Raw genomic sequence first — 27,604 nt, 5'->3', positions numbered from 1 at the left:
CAATGCCCATTTGACCGTCTTTCAATCAGTATGTTAACTTAGGCAATATACCACAAAACAAAGTCCATTTGACACAAGTATGTGATTTTTATTACAAAAGTTTAAAAAAAATCTATCTTCTTGTAAACATATATAGATCAGTAAAGTCCTGTATTCTAAAATCTTTGCTTCATAGAAAGAAAATATTTTTTCATGATTTTATCTAAAATACATTGTTCCAACTATATATGTATGTGTACAAATATTGCATATATATATATACCATTCAACATGCCTTACCCCATAGAACACTGCCTACATCTGACACAATCATTTAAGAACTTACAGTGCAATAACATATATAAGGCGTAGACAAGGATTTACTTGGTTTACAAATACATCCGTTACAAATGTAATGTATTAATGACGCCTTATTTCCAAAGCCGATGAGTTGCGAGATTTACATTTAGAATGATCAAGCTCCTCACAGCGATAGCCCTTGTGCTGAGCTCACTGTTATCGAGAGTGTAACAAAGGTGTCACACGCTTGGAAGGAGCTTGTAGAGTATGGAAAGGGACAATACTCTTATATTTTGCATTCAGAGAAAAAACCTATAATTTCATGTTTTCTTTGATTTACACTTTCTCTTAGCTCCACCGAGTGAGTTTGGTTTTACACTGCTTTGAACACTCTTCTGCTTACAAGTATAACTTGCATGTCAGCTTCACCCGATGGAACATCCTTGATGACTTAACAACCCGGTTGCTTTTGCGATTTTATGTCAATGGGGGCGATGGAATCAATGGCTCTGACATCAGTAAAGAAAGTAACACGTGAAAACAAATGTAGTCCTGTAAAAATGTAGCAACGACCTCAACCCGACAAATGATCCTGACCTTCAAGCACTTGAATGTTCTAACAACTTTGTACATATTTACATGTGATCATCCACTCACTGCATTTACAATTATTGGGGTTTCGTCGACATGTTTGTAACTATACAATACATTAACGGGTATCCCAAACCAGTTATGGCGTAACTCTTCTCCAAGGTTAACTCACAAGAGAAGGGGAAATGCTACATGCTTGATGCTCTATGGGTCTTGAATAGTTATCTTCCTTGGACACACAACTTCCATGCAATGGCATTTGCCCCTTATGTCCAAACTAACAGACGTGATCGTGAGAATGTTGATCGCTGCGTTGTAGTTATAGCTGTAGTAGCTGTTGTAGACGTTGCTGTAGTAGTTCTCACATTTTCTGGGCGTAGTATTCCGGACTTGGTGTGTAGCCAGGTGCATCTTGCATCTGAACAAAAAAGTGGTGGAATGTGTGCGGTGAAATGGGTTTCACTTATACTACTCAAAAATAGTCAAGGACCACCCGATCTATTTTACATTACTATAGTCTATCTGCCATGTTTGTTTGTTGTTTAACGCTACACTTAGCAATATTACAATTATATGACGGCAGTCTGTAAAATAATCGAGTCTGGACCAGACAATCCAGTGATTGATACGAGCATCGTTCTACGCAATGGGGATACGATGACATGCATCAACCAAGTCAGCGAGCCTGACCAACCGATCCCGTTAGTCACCTCTTACGGCAAACATCTGCTATGACAGATTGATCATAGTGATATGAAAGAATCGGGTTGCCTTTAACTTCTTTTAGTAGTTGTGTATATAGTGACGTGTGTACACTTGTGAGTGCTTGTTCTAGTCCGGACCAGTATCGGCTTTATAGTGCTAGCCCACAGAGGTACCATGCTGCAGTGTTACATGGATACCCCACTCCAACATTGTATAGTGACTCCGAGCTGACCAGTCCTTGTTTTATCCCATTAATGCTGGCAGGGTAACAATAAGTACCATTTATTAGTGTCTTTGTATTTTGGTATGACTACGGAGGCAGTGGTGGGATCAGTGGGGTCAGTGATCACTGATGCTTTCAGATATGTTGTACCAATGAGCGAGTGGGTGTGTTGGTTTAACTAGTATTTCAGCTATAGCCAGCTTGTCAACTTAATGTGGGAGGTAGGTCTTTGACGTTTACCTCTTTAGCGATACCCATGAGCTTGACCTGACAAAACTTAGTGCATAATCAGAGCGAACAAGGACTTGAGACCACGCTCATAGGTTTCTCTAGGGGACAACTCTGGACAACAAATTGCCATGCCTTAGACTACTGGACCACCCGTAGCCCCTTAGATTATGAAGTGTTAAACAGTCAGCAATATTTCTGCCATTAAAGTCTTTACCATAGAAACCAGTGACTGAAAGCATGATTGAGTATGGTTTTACGCCGCTTTTAGCAATATTCCAGTAATATCACGGCGGGGGGACACCAGAAAAGGGCTTCACCCATTGTACCCATGTCGGGAATGGAACCCGGGTCTTTGGGATGACGAGTGAACGCTTACACCACAAGGCTACCCGACCGCCCCACTGAAAGCATGAGTAACGATCCATGTACACAATGACAAGCATTTAGCTAAACTGGCGGCAGAACATCTGTGACGATTCTCACGACAATCATATTGAACTGGTCACCTATTCTGTCAAGGAACAGACAAATCGAACCCAACTCCCCCAAAACACAAACATAACACCGAGGGTAACCCATCCCAAAACACAAAAAATACAAACAGTAACAAAAAAAACAACAAGTTACTGTGTAAATTACTGTAATGTTGATTTAGTGAGTGTTGATATTGAAAAGTATCTTTATGGTTCGTAATGGAAAATAGTTATCGCTCGAATTTGTTGATCCTACATGTTAAAATGCACATACAGAGTTGGCAAACGAATTCGGGTCTCTGAATCAAATGCACCAATAGAGTGAAGTCATCACAATGGTTAAAGCGTGAGGTGAGGTGAGGTGAGGTTAAACATCTAGTCCAAGATTATTTCACTTATATAGCGACGTTCATACACGTGTGTGTGTATGCTTGTACTGGTCGGGACTGATGCCGATTTATAGTGCTAGCACACTGAGATACCATACCCCAGTTTAACATGAATACCCCACTCAGGCACTCCGAGCCGACCAGTCCTTGTTCTAGCTTCTTATGCCGAGCGCCAAACAGGGTAACAACAAGTACCATCTTTTGACGTCTTTTGGTATGATGCGGCCGAGGATCGAACCCCGAACCTTCCACTCTCCATGTGGACGCTCTACCACTAGACAACGGAGGCGTTACGGTTAAAGCATGAGTAAACGCCTGGTGTATGGGAAAAAAACAACCTTGACGGTTGTTCAGATCTTTACCTCCACAGCTATATCAGAAGGTGCGATGCCATTCTGGTCCTCCTTTCCCCAGGGATCCACCACGTAATTCGGGACGTAGCGAGCCACAAGGCGTCTGTGCTTCACGAGGGCGGGACCCCATTCAACCAGTGGATTCGTCAGTGTCCGTAATTTCTGTTGAAGATTGAATTTGACTAACAAGATAAACAACAGTAAGGTTTGACCGATTGATTGATGGTGCTTTACGTTGACAGAACTAACACAGCTTCATTGCATTTACCTTTGGAATGTGTATTTGTAGTGAATATTATGGGTACTGCGTTACTGAATATGATATTTCACAGCCACGATCGAGTTTCATCGGTTGCCATTATTGTATCAACCATATTTAGCCCAGACTGCATTGGGTCTTCCGATTCAATCAGTGAAGCAGTTCAATCCTGTTTAAGGTTGCTGTTTGTTTGTTTTTTTTGTTAAACATCGCACTCAGCAATATTTCATCTATATGACGGAGGTCTGTATTAATAATCAAGTCTGGACCAGACAATCCAGTGATTAATATCATGAGCATCGATCCTAGCAAATGGGATTGATGATATGCATCAACCAAGTCAGCAAACCTGACCACCCGATCACGTTAGTTGCCTCTTACGACAAGCATAGTTGCCTTTTACGGCAAGTATGGGTTGCTGAAGACCTATTCTTCCCCGGATCTTCACTGGTCCCCTGTTTAAGGAATGCTTCCTACTGTCATGCATCAGCTCAAGTGGGACAACAGGGCGTTTGCCACTAAAGGAAACCAATGAGAGACACCTGACAGGCCAAACATCAACAATCAAGGATTCTGAACCACGACTGTCTCATCCTTGGAGCTGATCAGCACACACACACGAAGGGCCGGGTAAGTGCTTCAAACAGTGTATATACTTACCTCGCCACAAGTTCCTGGTGTGATGCAGAGGTAGATGATAGCAGGAATAAAGATGCCAAGGATGACCACGAATGTCATCAACCATCCTAGAGCGTCAGCCCATAGCGGGTAGCCATCCAAACGGGTGTAATCATACCATGAGAACACCATGACACACTGCAACAAGAAGCCATAACATCTATTTGATACTGCTACTATTGATGAGTGAGTGAGTTTGGTTTTACGCTGATTTTAGCAATATTCCAGCAATATCACAGCGGGGGACACCAGAAATTGGATTCACACATTGTACCTATGTCGGGAATCGAACCCGGTCTTCGGAGTGACGAGCGAACGCCCCTATTATTGATGATAATGGCTTATGCTCTTTTATATATTGGCAATTCCAGACAACACATGCCAAGAGCGCATCCAGTCTTATTGAGAACCTACCCAACATCAAAGAACAATGTTGAGTGTCATAATTACCGGGGAAGTGGTAGAATACCGATGTAAAACATTTATCATAAAGAGTGAGTGAGTATGGTTTGATGCCACATTTAGCAATATTCCAGCAATATCATGGTGGGAGGCAGCAGAATGGGCTTCACATATTGTACCCATGTCGGGGATCCTGGGTCTTCAGCGTGACGAGCAAATGCTCTAACCACTAAGCTACCCGACCGCCCCCTTTTTATCATAAAGAATACGTTGTAATAAAGCATATAATTTGTCCACACATGAGATCAGCTGAATATACAAAAACAAGTCGTCAGTGTAATAGCTGTATTCCAAGAGCACAGGTGGAGTGACGACAAACCTAGTAAGATCATTGGTTTCTTAAATCTGAGACAGTAGGATCAGGGCAACATATATATATATATAGGGAAATTACTCACGGTCACAGCGAAGGGGGTGATGAAGACCCAGCAGGCCGCCCACCAGTACTTGATGATCACCCACGGGATGAAGCCGCACACCTTCTTTCCAATCATGCATTCAATGTCATTGAGGAACCGCCTCACACCTAGAAAGACAAACAGTACAGGCATTGGTCAGGAGTGTTTACAGTGAAGATCTTTGTGAAGATTGGATGTCTACCAACCCTTATTCGTGAAGGTCATGCTCCCAGTTTGTTTGTTTGCTGTTTAATGCCGCACCCACCATGATCCTAAATGTCTACTTGGCTCCCGTCGATGATCCGATACAATTGTACACACCTCGGAGGCCCCATGTAGTATTTGCAAACGAAACAATAAAGTTTGTTTGTTTGTTGAACGACGCACTGAACAATATTACAGCTATATGATGGTGGTCTGTAAATAATCGAGTCTAGACCAGACAATCCAGTGGTTGACATCATGAGCATCGATCCACGCAATTTGGGATATGATGACATGCATCAACCAAGTCAGCGAATCTGATCACCCGATCCTGTTAGTCGCCTCTTACCACAAGCATAGCCGCTTTTCATGACAAGTATGTGCTGAAGACCTATTCTACCCCGCATCTCCCGGTAGAAAATACCATGGACTTCTTGTGGTTCAGCGGCCCTACACATCGAGTTTTAGCGCCTGACCATCCTTCCTCTGATGATATAGAATGACCGATGGATGTACAAATGACCCGCTACTCATTTGGTTGGAGAGTGAGTGAGTGAGTTGGGTTTTTAACGTCGCTTTGAACATTATTCCAGTTATATCGTGACTTGTCAGCTTAATGTGGGATAAAACCAGAAAGTGATGCAGGTCTCAGACGTTTACCACTTCGGTGAAACCCACGAGCACGGGTATGGTGCTGACAAACCTAGAAACATAATCGGAGGGAAGATTTCGAACCCACAATCATAGGTTTCTGGTGTGCCCAAGGGACGCAACTCTGCACAGTGAATCGTGGTGCCTTAGACGACTGGTCCACCCAGGTCCCCTATTTGGTTTGAGAAATCAAAGGATATAGAATTTGACTTACCATAAACGAGACTGATGGCGATACATTCACACACTGAGATGACCAGCACGTTCCATCCACCAGCGTAGGTGTCCATCAGGTCAAGCATGTACAGGCCGCCCTGTACGAGACAAGGTCACACAGTCGCAGTTTACAGTGTACACAGATCCTTACAGTCACAAGACTGCCCAACATATATACATAAAGCCCTACATGTATACACTAGGGCCGCTACGATTCACTCACGTATTCGGTGAATCGAACCGTATCCATTCATGAATTGAATTCGTTATTTGTTGCCACTAGAATCGAATATTTATGAATATGCAATCATGTGCATTTACATACCCTGTACCTAAAATGTCCATAAGAACATATGATATGCATAGGTTTCTTTACAGACACCACTCTTATAATATTTAATTTGACAGGAATTTGGTGACTGGTCATTGTAGCATTTGAGCAGATACTAAGACTAAGTACCTGGACAAGTGCAGTATATAAATGTATAATATAAATAATTAACAAACCGTGTCAAATAATTTATGTTGTTAATGTTTCACTGAATATAACAAATAATACATCAACTGCTGACGTATTATTGTATTCGTGAATTAGGCCTAATATTCGTATTCATTACCCTAGATTCGTGATACGAATCGTATTCGCCTCATAGGTTATTCATTGCAGCCCTAGTATACACATATATTATTCCATAATGACGCCTTCAACACTAACGCAGCTGTGCGCAAGCAACCCTCCCACCCCCCTCCCTTAAACGATATACATATTGTTACAGAAGTCCAATATAAGCAATAATTGTAATTAAAATACATTTAGTAAACCTTGTCCATCATAAGTGTCACCTATTTTCGTTATATCACGATCCATCTGCAAATGTCCATACATAATTTTCACATTAAAGTAAATAATAAGATTATAGTACCATAGATAGTTACCTGGAAATGAACTTCATCTATCTGAATCAACTTTGTGGGCCATGTTCACTGTTGATAGCTATGTTTATCTATCACTGAACGTTCGCGCGAGCAGCACTTGTCAGGAATGACCTGATTACCAGTGTGTGTCACTACGCTATTTACATTCATGAATAATATACCTACTGTTATCATTATGCACTATGATTGTACAGGTTGATGCATTCCATGTTACCTTGTGATTATATTTGTTCACTGTTTGGATTCATGATGTATTTTGAGTGATAAGAACGGTGTTTGTCAGGGACTATTTCTTGTATACACTCTTGCATCGTGGATATTTTGAGACAGTAACTGAGTAAGTTGACATTTGATCCAGATAAACAATGACCTAATACACTGGTTATTGGAGATTTTCTGATAACTTTCTTGCTCTAAAATGTTTCAAAGTATATTTCGCTTTGGATATTAATGATAATTACACTTGATCGCACTGAATAACTCATTTGATCTGTTTGACATTTCTAAGGTTACGGTGACCTGTCAATTATGTTTACGCTTGGCATAGTGACTGTTTATAGCTTGGATGACCGTTTTCACATCACAGTCATAGATTCATGATAAAGTATTTTCCTGCAGTCTAATCTAGATTTGCAATATTCAGACACATAGAGGACAACATATACATTCCCATGTTTCTTGCATTTGTACAGGTCTGCAATATGACAGTCGTTCTGTTATGACATTTCATTGCCGACAGTTCAAGGCAATATTGACAATCTGTTTGTCCGTTTCTCTGTTAATATTTGCCAAGTATTTTAATTAATCGTGTTACTGTCCGAATTATTCAAGGACATATAGGGCAACATCAATACTTGGAATGAGGGCATATTTTCTCCTATAAGCCTATTTTGCCAATGGTCTTAGCGTACGTTTGACGTCTGTCAAACTGTCCTCCCAGTCGCTTGGTCTGAATCTATCCTTGTCCTAAATATCATTGTATCAGATATTAGCACAAATTCTGTTTGTCGTGACGATCACGGGTCAAGGTCTTGGACACTTCTACTTATCATTCACTACCACTAGTAACATATTTTGATACATTTTAAGGCCAAATTAAGAAGTAATCTCTTGACATTTTATTACTTATAATAACATGTTTTCAAGACAAGAAAGCTAATATAACTTAATATTATTACTTTTTTGGAGACTGAGCCCTGTTAATAAAATCAAATAGACTTAATAGCAGTTGATCAAAACTGGGGGTATTTATTGGCATAATTTTTCATCACATTGTTAATAATTTTTGTCCACATTGTTAAAATTGACATTAAAACCAAAATTAAACATACAGTTTGTAAACGCCATTACAAACTTGGACTGTCAAACTTCATCTTTGCTTGTGTTATTTTACAATATCTAATATCTCTAACCAACATGTATGGTATTCGCGTTTATTTTGTCGGTGAGTATACATATATAAGAAATAAACGACGAGTGGGAGTTGTTTTTCGTACAATAAACATATTTCCTCCCAATACGGTTTGTCATATCTCCGACATTTGAGGTGCGATTGTTCGGCCGCTGCGTTTATCTGCTTTGCCCAGCTACATCTATGGGGAACAACCCACTCTAGACACTTCCCTCTCGTGCGCATGTTCGAATCTCCAGACATGACGTCATGATAGAACAACGTTTTATCGTGAATTAAACCACGCTTCGTTCGTCATTGTTCTTTGCGATTTACTTACTTACTTTGGAGATTTAACGTGCGTTTTCCGACTGATGCGTATTTCGCACACGGTCGATTTATCGCGTAGCTATCATATATATATATATATTACACGAGTAATTAACGCAGGGCTTACATTAGTGGTGAGAGTCAGGCCGAGCAGGAAGAACACGGCGCAGCACGTGACCACCGTGAAGGTCTTGTACTTCCGGGTCTGGGGAAACATGTCCATGATGGAGGTGGTGACGGTCTCGACCAGGACAAACTGAAGAGGAAACAGGTGGAGTTTACCCAGTAGAACAAACCAGTCTGGCCAACACAGAATCAGTTAATTGTAGCATGAGAGGAAAGTGGGCAAAGTGTCTCATAACGCCCCGACCCCACACTCACTTTATACAAGAAAGTATAAAAAAGTGAAAACTCCAGCGCCAACATGTACCGTTATAAATACAATATATGGTAACCACATTTTAAATCTAATATGCCAAGTTTGATTGTTACACATACCCAAAATTTCAAATGGATGATGATCATAGACAATGTTTCAATAAGCATTGAAACGTTCCATAATATTCATACCTTGACAGACGTTTGATGTTTTACAATAATCTAACCTATTCTCTACTGGCAGAAATCCAAGGAAGTTTTGAAAGTTCTCACAAACAATGTTCCTCCGCTCCCTCATGTTACATCTGTAACACCTTACTACTTACTATCTTACCAACACATTCGACATATACTACTTTATTGCAAAAACACCTCTTTGTGCAATTTTCACTTTGTTTTGAGTGAGTGAGTGAGATAGGTTTAACGCCGCTTTTAACATTATTCCAGTTATATCGCGGCGTGTCAGCTTAATGTGGGAGGAAAGCCCGAAGTGATGCAGGTCTCAGACGTTTACCACTTCGGTGAAACCCACGAGCACGGGTATGGTGCTGACAAACCTAGAAACATAATCGGGGCGAACCGGGATTCGAACCCACAATCATAGGTTTCTGGCGTGCCCAAGGGACGCAACTCTGCACAGCGAATCGCGGCGCCTTAGACGACTGGGCCACCCGTGCCCCCCACTTTGTTTTGAATGTACAAAAGAAACACATTTCAACAAAAACGTTACACAATAGAATGGTTTGAATTTATAAGACTGCCTGACAACACTGCTTCGCGTTCCAAGTTAGTTTCGCTGTTATTTTGAGTATGAATGTGACAGAGAGTTGGCAGTGTCAGACCGTTATCAGTTGTAACATGTGTCTAATGCACCTGCAGGCTAGCGCCCCGCCCACTCACCTCGCTGTCCACGCCCAGAGTGACCAGCATGATGAAGAACAGGATGGCCCACAGTGGCGAGATGGGCATCTTGGTCACAGCGAATGGATACACCACAAATGTCAGCGTGGGCCCTGAACAGAGAGACCTATACTACACAACTCAACTTGTGGTACCAGATACTTCAAACTGTTAAGGAACTCAAGCGACAACTAACAACGCATTGCAAGTTAATGGCCAATAGAAATTAAACTAACTGCGTTGGTTGTTTCATTATATCGAATAGAACGTGCTATTTGTTTGACAACATCTACGAACATTTGCTGTAATGGGGATCCCATACGTTCTACATTATGCACAACTAAACAGAAGCTCAAGATCACCCGATTCCTTCACAATTATACACTTATTCCATCATGCCATGGCAGATTAACTACAGTAAAATGAAAAAAATAGGGGGTTCATGAACTTCTTTTGAGTAGTATATTTACAAAGATACTATGGAGACAAAAACAGCTTGTTTGTGTTTGTTTGTTGTTTAACCCCGCACTCAGCAATATTCCGGCTATATGACGGCAGTCTAAATAATCGAGTCTGGACCAGACAATCCAGTCATTGACATCATGAGCATCAATCCACGCAATTGGGATACGATGACATGCATCAACCAAGTCAGCGAGCCTGACCACCCGATCCCGTTAGTCGCCTCTTACGACAAGCATAGTCGCCATTTACGGCAAGCATGGGTTCCTGAAGACCTATTCTAACCTGGATCGTCATGGGCAAAGATACTATGATGGACCTGTCGTAACATTTGGTTCTTCTGGATGTACACAGTTTTGATGTCATGAACATTCGTTAATTCAAATGAAGGAAATACCTTTCTCCGCGACTTCCTCTATGGGCATGTTGAGGTCAGTGGACAGGAAGCCGAGGTACGAGAAGATGACAAAACCAGCAAACAGACTGGTCAAGCAGTTCCCAAGGGAAACCAACAGAGCATCCCTGAAATCATAATAATTGCATAAACGTTTGGATCACACCCTGGAAGGTACAGTGTTCCATTCAAGGGACTGGTCCAGTCTGACCACCCGATCTCGTTAGTCGCCTCTACGACTAGCATAGTCACCTTTTACAGCAAGCATGGGTTGCTGAAGACCTATTCTAACTCGGATTTTCACGGGTCAACGCTGCTTTGAACATGATTTCAGTTATATATAGGCGGGACAGATAATGTGAGAGGAAAGTCCAAATTGATAAGGGGTTCGGCATTTGCCACGGGTGTAACCCACGAAGACGGATGTGGTGTGGACAAATCCAGAAATCAAGATGTTTGTTTCTGGATCACCAAAGGGACGCAACTCAACACAGCGGTGGCGCCTTCGGCCATCCGTGTCGCCCTTAATGTGGGAGGAAAGCAAGAAGTGATGAATGTCGTACACGTAACCACTTTGGCGAAAGAAAGCAGCACAGGTTTTGTGCTGAGAAACGATCATACAATGATCCCGGTAGACCTACCAAAGGGACGTAACTCTGCACGACAGTCTCACCTGAAAGCGTCATTATGGAACTTGTTGTAACTGGAGAGGGCAATCAGTCCTCCCCATGAGGCCGAAAGCGAGAAGAAGATCTGTACAGCTGCATCCTTCCACACCTGGAGACAAAAACAGCTGGTTTGTGTTTTTTGTTTGTTTGTTGTTTAACCTCGAACTCAGCAATATTCCAGCTATATGACGGCGGTCTGTAAATAATGGTGTCTGGACCAGACAATCCAGTGATTGACATCATGAGCATCAATCAACGCGAGCCTGACCACCTGGTGATGTTAGTCGCCTCTTACGACAAGCATGGATTGTTGAAGACCTATTCTTCACGGGTCAGCTGGTTTGTGAGTGAGTTGACAGTATTACAGTTACATCACGGTGTGTCAGTTAATGTGGGAGGGGTATGGTGCTGACAAACCTAGAAACATAATTGGGGCGGACCGCGATTCGATCCCACAACCATAGGTTTCTGGCGTGCCCAAGGGACGCAACTCTGCACAGCGTATCGCGGCGCCTTAAATTCCCCCTAGCTGGTTTGTGAGATTAGTGAGGGAGTACAAGCTACACACATGTGAGCAATGTTTCCGCTGCATAACTTAGGCCTATTGATAAGCATACCCGGGGCGTACAAGTGATTGATAGCATGAGAGAGTATGGTTTTACGCCGCTTTATGCAATATGCCAGCAATATCACGGCGGCGGCGGACTCTGGAAAATGTGTTTCACACATTGAACCAGTGGGGAATCGAACCCGGGTATTCGGCGTGACGGGCCAACGCTTCAACTACTAGGCTACCCCACCGCCCCGATTTATAGCATGAACGATCCACAGGGTTGAGGAACGATGACACCAGCACGCAACGCCATGTGATCATATGAGTGGCCGTTAGACATGAAAACATCCTAGGATGTTGGTTCCGAATCCCAGTTTCACCCTGATAATGATTCATGGTTTGACTATACTGGGTTTGTGGGCTTCAAGGGGTAGCCATCCGATACCAGTTTCCCTTTTGGCTACCATCCCCACAAAATGCCGGGACGTCGGGATAAAAGTACATTGCAAATACTGCAGGGTTAAACAAATAAATCTATTCTTAAGGATTTTGATGAAATCTGTTGTAATCTCGTACCCTGGCGTCATAGAGCCTGTCGAGCTTAGGTGTGATGTAGAATTCTATTCCCTTCTCGTAGCCTTCCAACAACACACCCCTGATGAGGAGAATGATCAGAACGATGTAGGGGAAGGTTGCGGTGACGTAAACAACCTGAAACATAGGATAAAACGACATACTTCAACCTGGAACATAAGATAAAATGATAAACTTCAACCTGCCATGACCCACCGTCCCACTTGCCATGACCAACCTTCCCACCTGCCATGACACACCTCGCCGGCTGCCATGATGACCCCCCTAACCGGCTGTCATAACCAACCTTCCCACCTTCTCGTGGCCCACCTAGACGGCTGCCATGACCCACCTAGCCGGCTGCTCGGCCCCACCTAGCCTGCTGCCAAGACCAACCTTCCCACCTGCCATCATGCCCCACCTCGCCGGCTGCCATGCCCCAACTACCTGGCTGCCATGCCCCACCTCGCCGGCTGCCAAGACCAACCTTCCCACCTGCCAAGACCAACCTTCCCACCTGCTGCCATGCCCCAACTACCTGGCTGCCATGCCCCACCTAGCCTGCTGCCAAGACCAACCTTCCCACCTGCCATGCCCCACCTCGCCGGCTGCCATGACCCAACTACCTGGCTGCCATGACCAACCTTCCCACCTGCCATGCCCCACCTGCCATGCCCCACCTCGCCGGCTGCCATGCCCAAACTACCTGGCTGCCATGCCCCAACTACCTGGCTGCCATGGCCAACCTTCCCACCTGCCAAGACCAACCTTCCCACCTGCCATGCCTCACCTCGCCGACTGCCAAGACCCAACTATCTGGCTGCCATGACCAACCTTCCCACCTGCCATGACCCACCTTGCCGGAGGATTTGACGCCCTTGCTGAGAGTGGCTGCCACGAATATCCAGGCCAGGAGGAGACACAAGACGAGCTGCCACCTTACAGGACCGAGGTCACCAATCCCGTCGCTGAAGCCAGATCCCAGCACCACGTTGCTGCAAGAAGAAGTGAGTGAGTGAGTGTCTTTAACACCCTGTTTAGCATTTTTTCAGCTTTATCACGTTGAGTCGGTTTAAAATGGGAGTGAACGCCCTCGGTTCCAGCGTGGACCTGAGACTTGGTAGCTCCTCCGAGGACCACTGCAAACTAGTGTAACTCTCTTGCTGAACCAAACACAAACTCCGTGAGTTGTTTCGTATTTTGTTTGTTTGTTTGTTTGTTGTTTAACGCCGCACTCAGCAATATTCCAGCTACAGTAGAACACGGATATAACGAACACAGATAGAGCGAACAAACCGATACAAAGAACTGTTAAAACATCCCCGATTTATCTCCTATATATTATCATATAAAATTTACGTACATAACGAACCCTCTACAGCGAACTAACGGATATAGCCAACTGATATCTGATCCCCCGACAAGCCCATCTACCACTAATTAGTGACGTGTATAGCGAACTGAGAAATTTCACTCAGTGTCAAGTGTTAATGACAATTGGATGTACGCAATCAGAAGCGAATCAACACAATTACTGGTGACGATTCAACCTAGGTAAACTTGCATTATGTTTATCTTAATTCTGATCAAATAATAACTTCAGATACAATTTCGTCCGACCATTGCATTAAACTGTTGGTACTTTTTAACTGAATCACCGGTAGATGCGGGAGGAAACGTGTATAAACGTGTATGTGTATTGTATTTTGTTTTAGCCAAGATGGCTGACGTTTCAGAGCGAAAACGTATATAACGAACAAGGAATATAACGAACTGATTTCTCCGGTCCATTGTAGTTCGTTATATCCCTATTCTACTGTATATGACCGCGGTTTGTATAAATAATCGAGTCAGGACCCGACAATCAAGTGATTGATATCATGAGCATCGATCCACGCAATTGGGATCGATGACATGCTTCAACCAAGTCAGCGAGCCTGACCACCCGATCTCGTTAGTCGCCTCTTACGACAAGCATAGTCGCCTTTTACGGCAAGCATGGGTTGCTGAAGATCTATTCTACCCCGGATCTTCACGAGTCGAGTTGTTTCGTATTCAAATCATATAATAGATGAGAACTTTCAGTAACTATGTCTCATTTTAAACTTAGTGATTTGCTATTCTCCTGTGACTGCCTTACTTCAAGTATTCTTCGCTTGGCAGTTTCCTCTTAATACCCATGGTCTCTTTGGATAGGGTCTCGTTGTAGAGTGCCATGAGAGTACGGTTCACGTCTAAACAGGTGCCATTTACGGTGGCAGTCCAGTTCCTCATGGTACAGTTCTCCAGAAGCGGCAGACGGTCCAAGCAGTCTGAAGGACACACGACAGTAGCAGGTTATGTTAATGATGGTAACAGAGTCGCACCTCACAACGCGAGGTACTTGAAATCTAATGTGGTCCAGTTGATTCACAACGCATCTTGGGAACATTAGAACACTCGCTAGGACAAGGAAACCAATAGGAGTCAACATGTGATGCGTCTTGGTAGTATGTATGTTTGTTTGTATTTTTGTTGTTTAGCGCCACACTCAGCAATATTCCAGCTATATGACGGCGGTCTGTAAATAATCGAGTTTGGACCAGACAATCCAGTGCCTGACATGAGAATCGATCGACGCAGTTGGGTTACGATGACATGCATCAACCCAGTCAGCGAGCCTGACCATCCGATCCCGTTAGACGCCTCTTGCGACAAGCATGGGTTGCTGAAGATCAATTCTAGCCCGGATCTCCACGGGTACCTTAGAAGTACGACGTTAGGGAGTTGTGATGGGTCGTGGGTTGACGGTGGGGAGTTGTGTTGGGTCGTGGGTTGACGGTAGGGAGTTGTGATGGGTCGTGGCGGATTGACGGTTGGGAGTTGTGATGGGTCGTGGGTTGACGGTGGGGAGTTGTGATGGGTCGTGGCGGGTTGACGCTCGGGATTTGTGATGGGTCGTGTATTGACGGTGGGGAGTTGTGATGGGTCGTGTTTTGACTGTGGGGAGTCGTGTTTTGACTGTAGGGAGTCGTGTTATTCACGGGGCTTTAATAACGAAGTGAAGTCTTACATTCTGAGCTCCAATCCCCACACTCGGACCACGGTAGCTTGGACGTGAAGGAGGCAAACAGGTAGTAGAAGGCCCAGCCGATGATCATGTTGTAGTAGACGGCGACGAGGGAAGAAACGATCACCATGCCCAGACCAATACCTGCAGGGGCAGACACATCGAATGTAAGCAAATATCACCCATCATTCATATATGTATATTTTCAAAAGTTGTACTTCGGATACTGGGCAGTGATTTGGATGTAACGCTGCTTTGTACGGAATATGAAGTTCTACGACGGCGGCTTGGGACGAAGACGGAAGTGATGCCACCATTTGACGAAATCAACGGGTATGATACTGACAGACGAAGGATTATAATGGAATCAAATATTGGATTCGTACTCACGCTTTGCGCACCTTGGTACGATACAGACTGAAACACTGCATTGCAGAGTTTTAAAGCATTTTTTTTATTAATAGAAATATTTGTAAAGTATATGCTACATACAGAATTGTAACGGCTAATGTTCATTGTTTTCACGCCATAGCAAATAAGTTCCAAAATAACCTAAATCATTGTGAATATTTTAAACGGAGTGGAGGTGAAATATCACTCCTTCGACATGTCAGCTGTTTTTGAGAAACGTTTTGTTTATGGTTAACAGACATGTCCGTATACAATTTGATATCGAGTAACATTTACACAAGAGTCACTGCAACAATATTGTGCAAAGTAATGAGATAGTCACGTAAACTGGAGAAACTACGAGACCACCTCACTAGAAGAGTTGCCTACCCCTGAAAAGCTGTGCAAACTTCCAGCAGGTGGCGGGTCCACTGCTGGTGAACTGGCCGAGTGAGAGCTCGAGGAAGAAGATGGGGATGCCCACGAGTCCCAGCATGATGGTGTAGGGGATGAAGAACGCACCTGAAATGTGAATCAGTTGGTAGGAATATAATTTTTTCCATTAAAGGTTATGCATAGACGTGTTTGTTCCATCTACATGACTGGGTTCTGTAAATGATCAAGTCTGGACTTGACAATCCAGTGATTGACATGTGCATCGATCTACACAATTGGGACAGGATGACATGCGTCAACAATTCAGCGAGCCTGACCACCTGATCCCGTTAGTCGCCTCTTACGACAAGCATAGTCGTCTCATACGGCAAGCATAGTCGTCTCATACGGCAAGCATAGTCGTCTCTTACGGCAAGCATAGTCGTCTCTTACGGCAAGCATAGTCGTCTCTTACGGCAAGCATAGTCGTCTCTTACGGCAAGCATAGTCGTCTCTTACGACAAGCATAGTCGTCTCTTACGGCAAGCATAGTCGTCTCATACGGCAAGCATAGTCGTCTCATACGGCAAGCATAGTCGTCTCATACGGCAAGCATAGTCGTCTCTTACGGCAAGCATAGTCGTCTCTTACGGCAAGCATAGTCGTCTCTTACGACAAGCATAGTCGTCTCTTACGGCAAGCATAGTCGCCTCTTACGGCAAGCATAGTCGTCTCTTACGGCAAGCATAGTCGTCTCTTACGGCAAGCATAGTCGTCTCTTACGGCAAGCATAGTCGTCTCTTACGGCAAGCATAGACACCTCTTACGACAAGCATAGTCGCCTCTTACGGCAAGCATAGACGCCTCTAACGGGACGCATTGGTTGCTGAAGACCAATTCTACACCGGACCTTCACGTGGGTTACGCATAAAAGGTTACGCCATCCTGTGACTGAATAGCATAATGAACAAGTCTTGTACCTACATGTACACGGCAATGAAGTGACATGATGCTTAGTGTGTTGAATCAGTTATTCGTTTATTGATATTGGCCGTTCAGCATGTATTATACATTACCCAAAAGAAGTAAAATAACACCTGATTTGTTTCATATGACTAGAGTTCCTCTGATATGTCATTACATTAACTAATAAAAACATCGGATATTCCTCAACTTCTTTTGAGTAGTATATATTCCAGAATAATTTTATCGTTCCATAAAATAACACACAACACCGATATGGATAGGTTGAGGTTTCACAGAGGTGAGGTGAGGTGAAATTGGGTTTAACGTCGCGTCGAAGATTATTGCACTTATATAGCGACGTGCATGCACGTGTATGTGTGTGTGTGTGGCTGCTTGTACTAGTCCGGACTGATGCCGTTTATAGTGCTAGCTCACTGAGATACCATGCCGCAGTTTAACATGAATACCCCACTCAGACACAGTATACTGACTCCGAGCCGACCAGTCCTTGTTTTAGCCCCTTAATGCCGAGCGCCAGACAGGGTAACAACAAGTACAATCTTTTAACGTCTTTTTGTATGACGCGGCCCGGGATCGAACCCTGGACCTTCCGCTCTCCGGGCGGACGCTCTACCACAAGACCGCGGAGGCGGTCAGGTTTCACAGAGATAAATATTGATCGAGGAAATGTCTAGAAATCATGCCTCAAACTGATACCTGTGAGACATAAAGAGGGATAAAAAGTAATCTGGAAATTAAAATTTAAACTCAATCTAATTAAAATCAGATCTAAGTTCTCGCTGCCGCTAAACAAAGATCTGAGGACATCCCATTACGGGTCACATAAGAACGACCTTTCGTGTACTTTGACCGACCACTGAAATGACTAACATCACGACATCAGCCAATTAGAAAACAGCTCTCTCTAGCTTTACATCACTCGTTTCAACCTGGCGATTCCATTTCAGACTACGCTTGAAAAATATGTTGACACAGTTCTCGATTAACATTTTGAAAACTGAACAAACGAACATTCCGGAATGTCTAATATATGGTTGAGATTGTATGGCAGTGCAACACATCTTCCGTTTAAATGTTTCTCCCATGGAAGCGAGAGATAGACGATAATTTGGACGGAATCAGGGCCGTAACTGTCATTTGGAATACCCCGTGTTAACGTTTTCGAGGTTGCACGATCAGTAAACACATTCTGACTGTCACTTTCATGATCTGGTAAGCGACGCTTTGATTGGTCGGATGAATGGTCGTTCTGACGTGACCCGTAATGGGATGTCCTCAGATCTTTGTTTAGCGATAGCGAGAACTAAGATCTGATTTTAATGAGGTTGAATTTAAACGTAAAATTTTGAATTAATTATTGGCATGTTCAAATGACTGACAACTGGTCTGTGCTCCTTTCACACTTGCATGAAAATCCGTGGTACAACAGGTCTTCACCACCACTGCTTGCCGTAAAAAGCGACTATGCTTGTCGTAAGAGGCGAATAACGGGATCGGGTGGTCCGGCTCGCTCGCTGACTTGGTTGATGCATGTCAACGTATGCCAAATGCGTGGGTCGATGCTCATGATGTCAAGCACTGGATTGTCTGGTCAACACTTGTTTACTAACCGCCGTCATAAAGCTGGAATACTGCTGAGTGCGGCGTTACACAACAAACAAAAAACACTAGCAAGGTTTGTATATATGGCGAGATCAAGTACTAGAGGAAGGGCGTGATGAAGGACATTTTGTCAAACTTCAAGCGATAATAAAACCGTCCTTGATCCCAGATGCTTGATCCCTATATGTTTGTAGTCTTTATCTACATCTAAAGAAATCAGCAATTTTCCCATGCTTAAATATCACACCACCACTTACTGAAAACATCTAGTCTAGTTCCTTCATTTCAATTTCCTTTGATCGTGCTCATTTCAAGGCTGTGAGCCAAAGAGCGCATTTATCACACCTTGACTAAAGTAACACGGCTCCGTTGCACAAAGCGCTACGAGTATGGTTAACCTAAGTTGTTTGTCAGACGATACTTTTTCCGTGAGCAGATCACTGTAACATTGCAATCACAATATCCAAATACATAAAGACCCCTCATTTTCTCATTACTACAGCGTCAGATCTTACGTCTTACTATCAGGGTCAATCAGGAGACTTCTCCCGTCCGGGTTGTTCTCGTATGGGGCGGTCGGGTAGCCTAGTGGTTAAAGCGTACGCTCGTCAGGCCGAAGACCCGGGTTCGAATCCCGATATGGGAACAATGTGTGAAGCCCATTTCTGGTGCCCCCCGCCGTGATATTGCTGGAATATTGCTAAAAGCGGCGTAAAACCAAACTCACTCACTCGTCTCTTATGCATGAGCGGTTTCTGTACGGGTAAGATAACCGATACATAGTACTCACAAGAAGTTAAAGAACAGTAGTAGTAGTTGATTTTTAAGTGATTAAGAGGTCGCCCTCTGCCTAAGCAATTTCGGCTGATCTGTCCCTCTTTGGGACTCATGTGCGTGCGTAACACATATCTATTGTGAGTTTTGGTATTCATAGAGTTTCTGTTTTTGTATTGATATGATTTCTATTTTCGTTTATTGATATAATTTCATTTTTAACCTTGGCTGCTCTGTTTATACACGTTCGAGTAGCTGTCCATCTCTAAGAAATAGAGTTAGTTTGGCCTTCGCTATTGCATCTCCTCTACGACAGGTAGCGGATCTAACAGCAATTCTTGTTTTAGCCGAACACGGACTGGGGCATGGTCTTGACATTCCAGTAACAAGTGAGCAATGGATTCAGGTTGATTGCAAGATGGACAAACCTTTTCATAGTGCTTTTTTTCGGACCGAGTCTTATGCGTGAGATGGCTATTTCAACTTTCCTTTCAATTCAGTATGGCTTTTGGTGGATCTTGGGTCGAATTTTGTGTAGCCATCTACCGATCTTGCTTGCAACCTCTTGGGCTTGGAACAGTAGTAGTAGAAGTACGCCTATTTCAATCCCGCTAGGCTTATTCCTCTGTCAGTGTGTTACGTAAAGCCACTTTCAACAAGGTTCCAGCTATATGATGGCGGCCTGTATATAATCTGGACCAGACAATCCAATTATTATTTATGAGCAGAGATCTAAGCCTGACCATTACGTCGTCTCTTATGACCAGGGCGACCCTGCAGATCCGGGTGGAGAATAGGTCTTCAGCAAACCTTGTTTGCTGCAAGAGGCGACTATGCTTGTCGTAAGAGACGACTAACGGGATCGGGTGATCAGCCTCGCTGATTTGGTTGATGCATGTCATTGTATCCCATTTGCGTAGATCGATGCTCATGCTGTCAATCCCTGTATTGTCTGGTCCAGACTCGATTATTTACAGACCGTCGTCATATAGCTGGAATATTGCCGAGTGCGGCGTCAAATAACAACCAAAACAAAATACGACCAGGGCCCCGTTTCACAAAGCGTAACTACCATAGTTTAACCCTGTATGGGTTGCAAAGATTCAAATCCAACCAGGTGTCCCAATGGGGGGCCTCTGTTTCAAGGACGCAAACATCTTACAAGGAGATGATGGGCTTTAAATTGATGAAATGTGAGAGAGGCAGAGGACAAAGGATGTTTCCACTTGATACGTTGGCCCCTCGCCGACTTTGCCGATAATCTGACACAAACTGCAGTGATGCGCGAAGCTGCTGGATCGTTGGTAGCCGTCTCTTCTTACAAAACGGTAGCTCGCGGACAACGTTCATCTGCCAGAGTGGGCGGTCGGGTAGCCTAGTGGTTAAAGCGTTCGCTCGTCACGCAGAAGACCCGGGTTCGATTCCCGACATGAGTACAATGTGTTAAGCCCATTTCTGGTGTCCCCCGCCTTGATATTGCTGGAATATTGCTAAAAGCGGCGTAAATCCACACTCACTTACTCATCTGCCAGAGGGCGAGATCAGGGTATATCTAACTCTTAACACCTACTTTTTAGTTTAAAGCGTTTTGTACAATATGGTTTTCATGTGTGTAATTTGAACCACGGCTTAATCACGGCGACATTTGCACAATTGAATCTAGACCTGAGAGTGTGAAATACGAGCACATTCCCACAGCGAGCAACTGTGGCTGACCACGTGATCCAGCAGATCGCTTCTCACGACCAATACATGTTGCTGGGGCAGTATTGTAACGGGAATGTCCTCGGGATTATATTATTTCTCGAGTCCTGAGAAGGTGGTCAAGGCCTAGAAGTCTCCTTGCATCAAATTCCTTTCATCCCTATGGTAATGAAACACCCCCACTTACCTCCCCCATTCCGGTAGCACAGGTAGGGGAACCTCCACACGTTGCCGAGGCCGACGGCGTAACCCAGGCATGAGAGGAAGAAGTCGATCTTGCTGCCCCAGTTGCCGCGTTCCTCGTTCTCATCTCCCTGAAAACATACACAATCAGTTTTTTATTTCTTGTTTAACGCGGCACTAAGATATATGTATTGCGACTGACTAAGTAATTGTGTCTGGACCAGACAATCCGTTGATGGGCATCATAAGCATCAATCCACGCAATTGGGATACACTGTTATACATCAACAAAATCGGCGAGCCTGATCACTTGATCTAGCATGTAAGTAATCGAGTCTTAGAAACCTAAATGTAAAACGCTCAACCAGTTTTTGTTGTTTTGTTGGTTTGTCGCTTAACGTCGCAATCGGTGATACAAATAACTAAGCCAGAAAAAGACAGTGATTGATTATTATACACTCAACCCAGTCAACGAACCTGACAACCCAATCCATGTAGTCGAGTGGTGCGACCAGAATGGGTTGCTGGGGACCTTTTTAACCCGGAATCGACACAGTCGATCAACAAGTAGATGCATATACAGCCCTAAAATATATATCCATCTACGGCTATAAGGAACTATAAATATAACAAACTATGGATGTACCATATTACCTTTCGTTACTGGTGAGAGAGTGAGTAGGGTTGAACGCCCTTTGAACATTACACAAGATATATCAACTTAATGTAAAATAAGAAAAATAATCGGGGCGAACCGGGAATTGAACCCACGATCATAGGTTTCTGGCGTGTCCAGGGACTATGCATGGCGTCACAACGCATGGCAAAGCAATTAGGGTTATCTTACACATAAGTACTGTCGGAAATGCTAGAAAAATGTTTTCTTTCTGGCTTCATTTAATAAATACGAGTCATAGGACTATAAAAAGAGTATATATCAAAATAACGTGAATTGACCTAATCTAGCCTGTCCTAACCGACATTGTGATTACCCTTAAAATGTACTTTTACAGGTAAAATGATGATAACCTTAAAAAAATCGTGTGTTGTCATACGTGTATGAAACGGCCTATAACCTGAGGTAATAACCTAACACTTGTCCCGAGGTGATGACCTCACACCGTCCCGTGCATCCTCACAGGTGCAAATGTCACCCAAGTTGGGGGTGGTCTCAAAATAATGTTGTTATTGTACTTAACTGACATGTGCGTTGATGGGGTAGCAATTCTGGATATGCACTGCATTATATTTGCTTGGAAACATGATGGAATAGTTAAAAGCAATGAAACGGGAGGAGTATTGGAAGGTTGAGGTTTTGGAATCAAGAAGAATTTGTTCTACAGATGGTTCCTTGAGGTAGCATTTATCTCCGCTGATGACGTATATGAATCTGTACTTCTGAATGTTGTGTTATGTCTTGCCACGAACCCTTTACACATAGCCAACATAGCAGGGTTGAGCTCACAATGTCTGACTGGCGTACGTAAGACAACGTAACCGTGTTGTGCCGCCAACACATGTGTCTTGTATTTTACTTGGTTCTTATTCAGCCGGATTTTCCCCATGAGTTGAACTATGGTCTGAAGTCGACAATGTCATATATTCCTGTATGGTCGCCTTCAGACTACTCATGGCAGGGGCGACAGTATCTGTTTCCCGGACGTACTCGTATTAACTGGCGTTATCCATGACAATGGTTTCGTTTGGTTTTGTTTGTTGTTTAACGCCGCACTCAGCAATATTCCAGCTATATGACGTCGGTCTGTAAATAATCGAGTCTGGACCAGACAATCCAGTCATTGACATCACGAGCATCGATCCACGCAATTGGGATCGATGACATGCATCAGCAAAGTCAGCGAGCCTGACCACCCGATCCCGTTAGTCGCCTTTTACGACAAGCATAGTCGCCTTTTACGACAAGCATGCTGAAGACCTATTCTACCCCGGAATCTTCACGGGTCTCCATGACAGTGACACTGACGTTGTTTAAAATGGGCAATAGCTGAAGTTCCAACCAGTCTATGAACACATCAACTCCTAAAAATTCCTTAAGAAAATCACCAGTTTTCTTTTTCGCCTCGAAAACTAGCACACATCCATCAATAAGCCTCATATCATGGGATGCGGCAAGCAACACAATGACACGAGTACCTTTACCTGATGGTACCATGGGTGCTTTTTGTCCATCTGCCGACAGCCATATGTAGTCAGTGGAATGATTCATCAAGGTAAATTATCTGGACGCCCTGACTGTGATAGTTATGAATGGGCCGGAGATAATGTGACCTCATAGACAGGATGGAATATTTTCCCCTGAAAACTGCTCGGTCTTTGCCACGCACAGTGTATCGAAATCCAATCTCTTGGAACCCGTGAAGATCCGGGGTAGAATAGGTCTTCAGCAACACATGTTTGCCGTAAAAGGCGACTATGCTTGTTGTAAGAGGCGACTAACGGGATCGGGTGGTCAGACTCGCTGACTTGGTTGATGCATGTCATCGATCCCAATTGCGTGGATCGATACTCATGATATCAATCACTGGATTGTCTGGTCCAGACTCGATTATTTACAGACCGACGTCATGTAGCTGGAATATTGTTGAGTGCGGCGTTAAACAATAAACAAACAAAACAAATAATTGCGTGGATCGATACTCATGATATCAATCACTGGATTGTCTGGTCCAGACTCGATTATTTACAGAGCGCCGTCATATAGCTGGAATATTGCGGCCTTAAACAACGAAAAACAACCAACCCATCTGTTGGAGAGCAATAGTTAGTGCAGTCCGGGAAACATTAATTGTATCTTTAATTTCGTACCAAATTCTACTACATGTCAGGGTTATCTTCTGCTCGTAAAGCTTGTACACCATACGACATGTCACCCTGTAAGAAAGCAGTCTACTGGCCAACGGAGTTGGGTCTTGAATTGTTCGGCAAACTTTACACTAAGTCTTCGTATCTCTTAGAAATGCGTGCATGGTGGGTATTCCTTACAACATAATCGCCTTCTGTGTACTGTAAAGTATACGCGAGCGGTGTTTATACACGCCTTGAACACATACGTGCTCCATTAAAACATATGCCGAAAACTTGGCCTTCAACTTGTCGGACACAATGAACAACGGTTGGTTCACATAATGCCGCCAGATGAATGTTATGATCCAGTAGGCTTAGCCGATTGTCCCTACCCATGGACTCAAATGTCGAGTATAGTCCATTCCAATGTGGCTATTAGTGGCCACAATGAGTGAACTGTGCTCGGAGACATTGACTGTTTTCTCCGAAGATATATTTCTTTTCAAGATAAGTGAACAATTGGCTTATAGATAGGTTTATTACAATTCACGAGTCAAGGGGGAACATATATCAGTACTGTTCGATAATCCAGAGGGTATAAAACCAACGTTCACAAATGACAACATCATTGCACAATGGGAAATGCACAGGGACACCATCGCTACAATTGGCCCGAGTGAGGTGAGGGGAAATGGGGTTTAAGAGTATTGCACTTATATATAGCGACGTGCATGTACGTGTGTGTGTTTGTATGGCTGCTTGTACTAGTACGGACTGATGCCGATTTATAGTGCTAGTCCACCGAGATACCATGCCACAGTCTAACATGAATACCCCACTCAGACACAGTATACTGACTCCGAGCCGACCAGTCCTTGTTTTAGTCCCTTAATGCCGAGCGCCAGACAGGGTAACAACAAGTACCATCTTTTAACGTCTTTTGGTATGACGCGGCCGGGAATCGAACCCCGGACCTTCCGCTCCCCGGGCGGGCACTCTCCCACTAGACCACGGAGGCGGGCTGACCCGAGTGAGACTCGAGTATATTCTGGGTAGAGTGAGTGAGTGAGTGAAAATTGTTTTAGGCCGCTTTCAGCAATATTCCAGCAATATCACGGCGGGGGACACCACACATGGGCTTCACACATTGTACCCATGTAGGGAATCGAACCCGGGTTTTCGGCATGACGAGCGAACGCTTTAACCACTAGGCTACCCGACCGCCCCATATTCTGGGTAGAGGTAGAGGTTCGGGCTTAAGAGCAGGAGAAATAATACGACACATTGGCGATTGAGCAACAATATCTGGCGGCCAACTACAAAGACATTGTTATAAGTGGATTTGACCGATTGCGTTGGTAGAACCAGTTTAAGGTCTATACTGAAACTCGACAAGTCTTATTGTTTGTTTGTTTGTTTGTTTATTGTTTAACGCCGCACTCAGCAATATTCCAGCAATATGACGGCGGTCTGTAAAATAATCGAGTCTGGACCAGACAATCCAGTAATTGAAATCATGAGCATCGATCCACGCAATTGGGATCGATGACGCGTATCAACCAAGTCGGCGAGCCTGACCACCCGATCCGGTTAGTCGCCTTTTACGACAAGCATAGTCGCCTTTTACGACAAGCATAGTCGCCTTGTACGACAAGCATAGTCGCCTTGTACGGCAAGTATGGGTTGCTGAAGACCTATTCTACCACGGAATCTTCACGGGTTCGACCAGTCTTAACTTAGCTAGAGAACACATTTACCGCAGTCAGTATTGATTTACTCCTACATCTTTGGATCCTTAGCTGTGGTGGAATGTATCACCGCTAAAGTGAGTGAGTGAGTTGTGATTAGTGAGCCGCTTCTTAACATTTTTTCCAGTTATATCACGGCGTGTCAGCTTAATGTGGGAAGAAAGCCCGAAATGATGCGGGTCTCAGACGTTTACTACTTCGGTGAAACCACGTGCAGGAAATTGGCGATATGGGTTGGTCTGATACTGTTGTTAATCGATTGAGAAGTGTGTCAAGTTTTTAAAGACGCTTGTATAATCTAGATGGAAATCGAGCTACTAATAACGTTTTTATGTGAAGTGATGCTTTGGCTCTACAAACGAAAAGACACTGGAATTTTAGAGTACATGTAAAGTTTTCTGACCTCAGTCTTGAACATTTTTAAAATGTAAATACAAGTTACAGCACATCCCTGTTGTTGTGTCACAAGTATCAAATCGAAAATCGATAAGACGGAAACTGCCACTGTGTTCGTGGAATATATGTGGGCTGCGCTCACATCTGTGTCATCAAGATTTCTTTTCTTTTCTCTCCTCGTATCACATCATTAGTTTAATAGAGGTGAGGTGAAATTGGGTTTAACGTCGCGTCCAAGATTATTGCACTTATATAGCGACGTGCATGCACGTGTTTGTGTGGCTGCTTGTACTAGTCCGGACTGATGCCGATTTATAGTGCTGGCTCACTGAAATACCATGCCGCAGTTTAACATGAATACCCCACTCAGACACAGTATACTGACTCCGAGCCGACCAGTCCTTGTTTTAGCCCCTTAATGCCGAGCGCCAGACAGGGTAACAACAAGTACCATCTTTTAACGTCTTTTGGTATGACGCGGCCGGGAATCGAACCCCGGACCTTCCGCTCTCCGGGCGGACGCTCTACCACTAGACCACGGAGGCGGTCTTAGTTTAATGGAAACTATTTCCCAGACCATGTTTGTTTTTCTTCATTTGCCGCAAGACACAATGATAGAGGTAGATTTTCGTGTGTTGTTGTTTGTATCTCCATAGTTTACTATCAAATTTTGTATAAGACTCCATCCAGAATGGAAAAACTGTGTATTTGTTTTATTTCAGTCCGTTTTTCATCAGTTCATTATTGGTGCTGTTTATATTTTACCTGAAAAATCTCACATGTACAGAAATTTTAATACGGATGGAATGGATGAATTAGACAGTAAAATTGCTGTCAGTGTTCTTAGTTATGAATATGGAAATGACTGTGAAATTTTTATAATGGGAGATTTAAA

The 27,604-nt window shown here is 43.7% G+C and overlaps 1 protein-coding gene across 1 annotated transcript in view; it reads right to left on the bottom strand.

The window, feature by feature from the left end:
* Window positions 1-67: 67 nt before the first annotated feature.
* Window positions 68-27,604, bottom strand: part of LOC124114095 (sodium- and chloride-dependent neutral and basic amino acid transporter B(0+)-like) — a 38,762-nt gene continuing 11,225 nt past the window's right edge. The window contains exons 2-16 of the mRNA XM_046474648.2: window positions 21,765-21,891; window positions 16,526-16,657; window positions 15,749-15,889; window positions 14,837-15,008; window positions 13,553-13,691; window positions 12,700-12,834; window positions 11,576-11,679; window positions 10,906-11,030; window positions 10,047-10,159; window positions 8,896-9,024; window positions 6,111-6,210; window positions 5,042-5,169; window positions 4,164-4,319; window positions 3,254-3,406; window positions 68-1,288 (exon numbers count right to left, since the gene is read on the bottom strand). Of these exons, the coding sequence (XP_046330604.2) occupies window positions 1,232-1,288; window positions 3,254-3,406; window positions 4,164-4,319; window positions 5,042-5,169; window positions 6,111-6,210; window positions 8,896-9,024; window positions 10,047-10,159; window positions 10,906-11,030; window positions 11,576-11,679; window positions 12,700-12,834; window positions 13,553-13,691; window positions 14,837-15,008; window positions 15,749-15,889; window positions 16,526-16,657; window positions 21,765-21,891 (1,911 nt within the window). The 3' untranslated portion in view covers window positions 68-1,231. The remainder of the gene's footprint in view (window positions 1,289-3,253; window positions 3,407-4,163; window positions 4,320-5,041; window positions 5,170-6,110; window positions 6,211-8,895; window positions 9,025-10,046; window positions 10,160-10,905; window positions 11,031-11,575; window positions 11,680-12,699; window positions 12,835-13,552; window positions 13,692-14,836; window positions 15,009-15,748; window positions 15,890-16,525; window positions 16,658-21,764; window positions 21,892-27,604) is intronic.

Source organism: Haliotis rufescens, unplaced genomic scaffold (assembly GCF_023055435.1).
Source record: "Haliotis rufescens isolate VD_foot unplaced genomic scaffold, xgHalRufe1.0.p SCAF_1, whole genome shotgun sequence".
Taxonomy (NCBI): Eukaryota; Metazoa; Mollusca; class Gastropoda; order Lepetellida; family Haliotidae; genus Haliotis; species Haliotis rufescens.
This window is presented reverse-complemented; position numbering and strand designations above follow the sequence as displayed.